The sequence below is a fragment of the Helicoverpa armigera genome, chromosome 18 (genome assembly GCF_030705265.1).
Source record: "Helicoverpa armigera isolate CAAS_96S chromosome 18, ASM3070526v1, whole genome shotgun sequence".
In the NCBI taxonomy this organism is placed as follows: domain Eukaryota; kingdom Metazoa; phylum Arthropoda; class Insecta; order Lepidoptera; family Noctuidae; genus Helicoverpa; species Helicoverpa armigera.
Window position 1 is genome coordinate 4,708,177 of NC_087137.1, and position 9,482 is coordinate 4,717,658.

Here is a 9,482-nt window from a genome sequence, read left to right on the forward strand (position 1 = left end):
TCTATGCCTGTTATACAGAATATAGATAGAATAAATCGATTCAAGAAATAAAACATGGTTAAAAATTAAAATAAATATATTTTTGGTAATTATTATATAACTAATAGCACAAAAACTTCTCACTTGAATCAATAAATCATATTTTCAAACATTTAACTGACCACAATTAAATATATTTCATTAGTTATATCACAGAATAACTAGCTGAGTTTAAAATAAAATTTACAAAGATGCTAAAGTATGTACTTTTATTCCATTCCTTACTAGCAACCTGACTTCGTGCAGGTACAAGTTATATGATTATAACTTTCCTTCCTTGTCCTATATCTATAAGTAGACAAAAACTGCATGAAAATATTATATTCATTAGTTTAGGACTTTTATCTTCCTTACCTCCTCCTACCTTCGAAATAGAATAAAAGCCTTCTAAGTTTGCAAGGTTCCTTCCAGGGTACTTTGTGTTAGTACATTTATTCAGTTCTATTTTGCATTTTTATCCTAATTTTTGTATTGCAGTTCTCACTGAAACAAATAAAAAACTAAATGTTTTTGGATATTGTTGCTGTGTCCTAAAATATATTCATCAAATACATATTAAAAAAAATAATTGAGAACTAAGGATGGGTTGCATCATTTAACTATATATGACAATAACCAATCCATAACAATTTAACAAGTAAATATGGTGTAATTATTGTTATAGTTAAATGGGGCAACTCACCGTAAAACCTCAGTCATGTTAATAATTTGACAGATATTATAATACTCTCAATATGTCTGAAACATCTTTATTAAAGATAAATTAGTTACCAGATCAAGCACTGAAAATGGCAAGAATTTAAGGATAATCTATTCATGGGTATAAAGTATAAACTATTGTAGTACTTACTTAAATCTATTCAATTTTTATAGAAAAACTAGCTCCACATGAACATCCTAATTCCGCATTTGGGTTTTGTGTTATCCTAAAAGCTGATCTAATCAATTCAGTCTGATAGTCGACCGTTGAACCTTTAATGTAATCCAAGGAAGTCTCATCAATAACCACTTTGACTCCATCTTTTTCGAAAATTCTGAAAAAAAAACATAACATAAAACTCAAACTAGGCTGGAATCACATCATTCATAAGATATTATTACTCAGGATTGATGGAAACAATGGGTTATTCCCGCTCGGTAACACCCTTTCGTCAACACTGTTGACGATCGGGAAAAAAAACTTTCGTTCGTTCACAGTGTTGACGAACGCTGGTTTTTATTTTTAAAATATGGAAAGACTTGTCATGGATTTTTAAAATGTTTTAATAGATTATGTTAGATCTTTTGAAACACAATTAACTAGAAAATAAAAGTGGCCTCATCATGTGCATAATAACCATTTTACACTAAAATAATAAGTAGCGTTCGTCAACACTGTGAACGAACGAAACTTTTTTTCCAGATCGTCAACAGTGTTGATGAAAGGGTGTTACCGAGCGGGAATAACCCGAAACAATGAAAGTTCTCAATGTAGATGTTAACTTGAACATAATTAGTGTTACTACAAGAAGTCAAACAGATGTTTGTCAAATTTTAGAAAACTTTGTTTATGGAGAATTTTCTTTAAGCATGTGACTTTAAGTTTTTCAAGGTAAGACCAGATGTGTTTAAAAACCTGGAGAAAGAAATTGCACATATACATCTTTTTATATAGCAGTTTCTAAAATCTAAATATGAAGCATGTTTCTAAATCCTTACGTTTATTAATTAGGTAAGTAATTGGGCAAAGCTAAATGAGGAATCTAGAGCATAATACAAACTTGTCATCATCTGCCACTTTGGTGTCCAAATCAAATTTGTATTGAAATCCCGAGCACCCACCACTCTCCACACATACTCGTAAGAAATTGTTGTCATCAGCACATAGCTGCTTTAATTTTTGAACGCAATTGTCACTTATGGTTATTCCTTCGCTGGATACAGGAGCCACCGCTTTCCGTGTACTATATAAGTTATTGCCAATGAGGCATCTATGGTAACCATATCTAAGGAACAGTTTGCAATTTGAAAACATATTGACTGGTGTTCTATATTGAAGTAACAATCAGCACCAACTAAAATAATCGTACCTCTCGGTTTCGTAATCAAACTTCTTTCAATTTTTTAGGATTTACTATTGTTTCACCTTCTAAATATGTATATTTATATAGAATCGAGGGGAAAAATTTTAACCGATGGTACTTGGAGATATTATCAAATTTAAAATGTTAATTAAAATGAAATCAAACCAAATACAGAAGGTACTGACTGACCGTCTTTTGGTGCAGTTGACAGTAGGCTTGGGCAAAAAATATCGATATATCAAAATATCGATATTTTTTCAGAAAAATATCGATATAAATCAGCGATATTTTTTCCCGCGATATATCAACTTTCGATATTTATTTTTAGGTATCAAAATCGATATATTTTTTAAAGCTCTGCTGTCTGCTCATGCGTCACATCATGTCTTTGACCAATCTGATTTCTTAAATTTAATAGCTAGCTAGCTAGTGGGTCCTCTATCTGGTTCAGACATGAAAAATTATTAAATCTGAACATAGCTACGTCAGAGGTTCCAAGCAGTGGCTGTGTCCCCAATGAACTGACCAGCAGTATTTGGACCAACCACTTTTAGAAAGAAAATCTGATCCAATCAAGTTCTGGGTAAATTGCCGACACTTCACGCCGGTTCTCTCGGATATCGCCCTAAAATATTTGATTTGCCAAGCTTCTTCAGTGTCATCTGAAAGAGTAGCTTCAATGGTGAATTTGGCTGTGCCGAATGATAGGAGCAGATTAACAGGCGAGCACATCAAGCAAAGAGTGCTCTTGATGTCAATATCAGACAAATACTGGTTTGAATAATGTAATTTTTGTTGTTGATGATGTTGTTTTTTTCTTGGCTTTATGTACTTATTTTTTAATAATAAAACTGATGTCAAAACAGCCAGATGTGTATTTGCTTTAAAATTTCGAATATTTTGACAATTTTTATAGATAATTGCTTATTGCGCAGAAAATATCGATATATCAACATATCGATATTTTTTAGTCAATTATTATCGATATATTTTAAAAATATCGATACGATATATATCGATATTTTTTCCCCATTTGCCCATCCCTAGTTGACAGCTGCTGTCAGTATTATTTTGTGCTGTCAACCAGTCAATGATACCAGATGTGGATAATAAATTGCCCATATTCGCTTCCTAGACGCAATTTTTGCGTATTGTGCAAAAAACTGGAATAGAATCGACATTTAAAGATAACCGGACCATTTTCAGTTGTAAAATCGCTGATTGACCAATAGGTAGCTTTAAAAGTTTTATTACGATTATGGTTTATTTATCGTTATAGAAAAGTTTTGCAATTCACTCTTATTATTATTATTATGTTCATACCTACATATTCATATTCAGTTGATACATATCAGCTTATAACAAGAAAATTGTGTGTCTTATCAAATTGTCTTTATTTCTGACGAATTCAATGGATTAAACCAGTTACTGTTGGTATATATTATGTAAACTGAAAACTGTTACACAGCAACAATGGATTCAAATAGGATCATCCGATGAATCATGAAGTTGCCAACTTTATTTTAACGAATCCACAAAACGTAATATCATATTCCAAACAATACCACTTTTGGTCATCTTCAAATCACTTATATAAGATGCTATACTCCATTCAAAATAACATTAGAAATTTAAGTAAACCTTTTTTACTGTTTGTTCAACCGATTTTGACTTCTATTCCGTAGACAAAAGAACGGAATTGAAAGCAAAATAGTGGTTACAATACCAAGTATTTACTGCAGCCGCCATTAATCATACTACTAACGCAATAGAAGTCAAAATCGGTTGAACAAACAGTAAAAAAGGTTTACTTAAATTTCTAATGTTATTTTGAATGGAGTATAAATATTATTAAAAACAAAACAATCTGGGGCCCAATTCTATTAAGTCAATAATGTCAAAATTGAATAGAAATCAATCGCAATATGATCGCAATAGCAGGTTTAACCATATCGGGCATTCTGCTACTAATATAAGACCAATCGTCTTCCAACGACATTTTATTGGTTTGCGATTGGTCTGCTGATTTTGGTCTATACGGTAGTTTGCTCTACAATCATACTACAATCGTAAATCATTTGCAGACAAAATGATTCCTTATTGAATGACAGAAAAGCATAAAAACGTTTATTTAAACTAATTTAAGGAAACAATAGCGGAATGCCGCATACGCTTCAATCGTAATTGAGTCGTGATTGGAGCGCAGTCGAATGTGAATCGTATGTCGCTTAAGTAAAATTAGGCGAATCGGGCCCCTGGTCGTTCGTATTATTATTTAGTAACTTATAAATTTTATTAAAAAGAAAACAATATATCTTGAAGGCATTTGCAGTTATTGCAGCTTTGCAGCATTCTTCCTTGCCTTTAAAACTGAACTACAAAACTTGCACTTAGTAACTGGACCAGCGGAGTACTGTTGGTCTAAACCACAACACCTAGTGGAAATTTCCCTAGGTTGGCAACACAAAACGTACCTTTATTCTTGAGGGCCTCAAGAATAAAGGTACGTTTTGATGACCAACTGACGACCGCACATGCCGCGCCTGCATTATATCGACTACAGCTGCATCACTAGTTTGTATGTATTTACATGAAACCGTTTTGGATCGGTGCGGCAGCAGCACGTGCAGTGACATCGGTCAATACCTGTATAACATAGATATAAATTGTTTTCATGCTGACGCTGCATATGAAGTCGGCAGCTAGCATTCAAAACATACGTTAAGGCTGCCCACCCAAGTCAGACTTATTGTAGGACAGATAAAAGGGCCGCGTTTTTGTAGGACGTTCTGACCGATATTTTGTAGGACGCGTGTATTGCATTAATGTTCTATCAGTGTGTTCTATCGCCTAACAGTGGCCACCATATAGAAAGTGACAATTTTTACAGGAAACTTTCAAAAATTTTATAGTTGCCACAACTAAAGTTGCTCCATGTACAAAGCGCCTTAAAAATATCTTATAAATATTCAACAGTTTCTATCGTATCTTATTTTAGTTGTGGCAATTAGAAAAAAGCTTAGTCATCGATCACAGCAGCTGAAAACTGTTGACGATGACCGGAACTCGAGTTTCTAGGTGTGTCCAATTCAGTCGATCATCGCATTCGAACTGAAATATATGTACCTAAAGAGCTAGTTGCTGCAATAGTTACTCCATGCGCAAAGCGCCAGGGTCCTGTTGGCAACAGTTGGCGCAACTTTAAGGCGATTGAGCAACAGTTTCATTGCTGGCACGGGAAGAGGGAGGTTGAGGAGACAGGTTGTAACTGAAGGTTGAGGAAGCAGGAGACATATTTGGTCCGTGTAGGTACACAAAGTGCCTAAAATGTAGTGTACCTATATGTAGACTATACTATCTGCCTATCTAGACAACGTGTCCTGCAAAATGAGACCAACAATGGGCAACTTGTATGGACGTTGGGGCCAAATCTAAAGAAAATACAGCTCTAAAGTACTTTTCTAAAAATACAACTATTTCAAATATTCAGGACTCGTATCTGTGAAAAATGCAAATAATGTTGCCATAATGATGTGTTGACAGTATATGGTGGGCACATGGTGCATGCATCTAGATAGGCTCTAGGCTCTTGGCTATTAATGCCAAAAGAAACTATTGCCGGCACAATGATGACTGCTAACTTCGCATGCCACTCCGTCAACAAGTTCGTGATTGAAATCAAAATACACCGGGGGTGTGTGTTCTGTTACTGTACCACTGGGTGACTCAACTTCGGACAGGGTATTTTAAGTATCTAGGTACATTTGCGTGAAAACTTACTTTAGTGAGTTTTATTTATATGCCTACCCACATGTTTTAATACCACGTTTAGTGTGCAAACTCGTGTTTTTTAGTCTATTATTCAAGTGTTCAGTGTTATATGGAAGGTCCGAGTGTTTTTTAATACGATATTCATCCCTACTTCCCTACTAGAGTCTGGCTACTCAAAGTAGAGACTGGAAAAACGCGGGAAATTTAATAAAATTTAGCATGACCACCCCAATAATACTTGGAAAAACCTAATTTGATCCTTGAAATATTTTTTTTATTAATTAATTTTGTATTTTGCTCCAAATCCGTAAGTTTTTCAATAGTTTTTACTATTTCACCCACTCCTGCCACATTCTCCAGATTTACTGTAGGCATAGAAAAAAACATAATACCTACTGTCATTATTATTGTATTTAAATATCACGAATGTCGAAAACGATAATATTCGAGGCAAAATACTAAAGTATCAAAATTACAGTGTCATACTAACCTACACAAACGAACAATTGACTTTGACATTTGTCGAACGTTTGACAGATATTGAGTATTGCCATGCGAAAAGCAGTAATGCCAGTGTCTACTTTCATTAGCCAAACTCTATCCCTACTTCCCTCATCCTCATCCTCATCCTCCGAGCCTTTTCCCAATCACGTTGGGGTCGGCTTCCAGTCTAACCGGATTCAGCTGAGTACCAGTGCTTTACAAGAAGCGACTGCCTATCTGACCTCCTCAACCCAGTAACCCGGGCAACCCGATACCCCTTGGTTAGACTGGTGTCAGACTTTCTGGCTTCTGACTACCCGTAACGACTGCCAAGGATGTTCACTGACAGCCGGGACCTACAGTTTAACGTGCCATCCGAAACACAGTCAATGGTGTCTAAGATATACTTAGAAAGTACATACAAACTTAGAAAAGTTGCATTGGTACTTGCCTGACCTGGGATCGACCCCGCGCCCTCATACTTGAGGTTGGTCCTTTACCCACTAGGCCACCACACATCCCTACTTCCCTACTAATATTATAAATGCGAAAGTAACTCTGTCTGTCTGTTACGTTTTCACGTCTAAACCACTGAACTGATTTTAATAAAATTTGGTACAGAGATAGAGTTGACCTTTTAGATAGAGATAGAGTTTTTATCCCGGACTTTTGAAGAATTCTCTTGGGTCTCTCTCGCGATATAACCGAACTCTACGCGCGTGCGGGCGAAGGAGCGGGCGGAAGCTAGTAATACTTTACTGTTAATTCTTCACAATGTATATAAATTAAATTAGTGGGATAAAGGAAAGGGCAAAAAGTAGATACTTTGAGAACTGCTCGCTGGGTTCCCCCGTAGTTAGTAACAATGTTATACCGGCTCCGCCCCATGTAGTATGTTAACATGGACTGGTAAAACAAAATTAACTTGTCTTTATATTTTACCAGTGTAACCGGATGCAGCTGAGTGTTACCTCTTCAACCCTGGCAACCCAATACCCTGAGGTAAGACTGGTTTCAGACTTACTGGCTTATTCTGACTACCCGACTGCCAAAGACGTTTATTGACAGACAAGGGATTTACTGGATACACTGTATGTTATCCACCCAAATAGCAATTTTAATAGTTTTCAACCTTGTCTGCGCTACCTGTTCCCTTGTTTTGAAATTTTGTTGTTGCCGTTTACCTAGACAGGTGCAAACATACCAGACTATTGGATAAGTTAGTAGTACAAGCTGTTTATTTGCATCCGTGCCATATTCAAGGACGTAGTTATGCTAATGATTCTCGATCCAAATCAACAAAAAAAATTGTACGTATTTTTTTTTTCGGAATTCCTTCAATGTCATCTAGCCGTATTTAAACTTGGCGCGTATGTCACTGGCCTTAAAACCGTGCTGCGCCCTCACACAAACGCAAACACAAAGCATACGCAACGATCATTCACACATTTCATTCATAAAATTGGATTACTTCTGAAATACTACGACATTACAATAACAAAAAAGCAGTGCATAATTATTATTAGCTATTTCCCGTCTACTGTAATTCCAATCGATTATTTACGTATTTTATGTCCTCCTCCTGAAATATGGCACAAATGCAAATCAACACCTTGTATAGTCCAGTCAGCTTACTTAGACATAATTTTACCACAGCTGGTCTCTGGTAATTTTATGTAATCCTGGTAATCCCTCACACATAGTTGAAGGTATTGGATATTGATATTATTACCTGTAATTCAGCCACAGATGCTATTACGTGTACAGCCATGCGACCTTCCTCTTGACTAGCCACGAGACACTCCCCGCGAGCCTCGTCTAGTTCTTCCACGAGCTTGTGTAAATGATGTAGGTAGATACTTCCATCAGGTCCATCAATTTCTTCCTCCGTAGAACTAATAATGGTTAGTATTAGTCTGGCTGCACAAACTCGCCGATCGCCGATCACTGTCGGAACTAGTCGGAAGATTTGAAGTCCCCAATATCGGAATCTTCTACCGATGTTGATTTGTTGTCTTTTATCCGAACAGATTTAAGGTTCACTTAATGGTTCCATCCAATCACAGAAAACTTCAAAAACGACAGGTGAGTAAAAAACCGGACAAGTGCGAGTCGGACTCGCGCTCGAAGGGTTCCGTACCAGAGCAAAAATGAGCAAAAAAATCTTGATTGTTTTATGGGAGCCCCCCAAAATATTTATTTTACTTTGGGGGGCTCCTACAATAAAATAAACATTTTCCTCCTTTGGGTACGGAACACTAAAAATGTAATAAAAGAGAGAAAAGAGGTCGGCCAGAATATTATGATGATCTTGAAATAAATTCGTGCAATATCTGTAACTTTATTGAACCATACCACAAATTATAGGAGCTCAGCTAAAGTGCTCATCGGAATGTTTTTTTAGATACAACGCCATCTAAAAAGTTCCTGAAAACTAAACTTCTTTGAAAATGTTAGTCGCTTAAAATATTATTATTGCGCAATCGTCAATATTAACCATACAAATTGATAAAAAAATTGCACATTACGCAATTTTGCATAATTTGATTTATCGTGTATTGAGTGCTTAACTTAAAAAAATGCATCCAACTTTTCAATCTTGAATCAAATAAAAGGGTCTAGGTGATACGATTTAATTAGCCTAGAGCAATGTATTTTTCCTTCAGTTGCAACACCGATGTTTTTCATCCATAAGTTAAAACGAGAACGATATACGTAATCTGAAAGAGAAGAACAACCGACTCGGGGAAAGCTGGCCAGCGGACCGCTGCATCAACATGTTTGTTTCTAATTTTGTTTATTTTTATTTCTTTACAGAATGTCATTTGTTTAAATAAATATCTGATATTTATGTGATAAATTATCTAGGGCCTGTTGATGTTAATTTTTTTATTGAATTGTAAGGATTTACGAAGGAAACCACAGGTGCCTTTGTATTTCAAGAGGATTTACTGCTACACAAGTTTTTTATGTAAATTAATTTAATTAAATAAACATTAAACATTTATTTGCTATTTATTGGACTATGCAGAAACCGAAATAAAAAAACTGAAAATTGGGTATTTTTTTAGAAGTGACTAGGCACCCTACTCCACTTTGCGCGGCAGCGGTCAGAAGGCGGAGCTT

The 9,482-nt window shown here is 35.7% G+C and overlaps 1 protein-coding gene across 1 annotated transcript; it reads right to left on the reverse strand.

The window, feature by feature from the left end:
• Positions 1–58: 58 nt before the first annotated feature.
• On the reverse strand, positions 59–2,285 carry LOC110375411 (iron-sulfur cluster assembly 2 homolog, mitochondrial). Its single transcript, XM_021333497.3, has 3 exons — positions 1,800–2,285; positions 890–1,073; positions 59–522 (listed from the first exon to the last, which is right to left on the reverse strand). The coding sequence occupies exons 1-2, from the start codon at positions 2,051–2,053 to the stop codon at positions 896–898; spliced, it is 432 nt and encodes a 143-aa protein (XP_021189172.2). The 5' UTR covers positions 2,054–2,285; the 3' UTR covers positions 59–522; positions 890–895.
• Between the last annotated feature and the right edge of the window lie 7,197 nt (positions 2,286–9,482).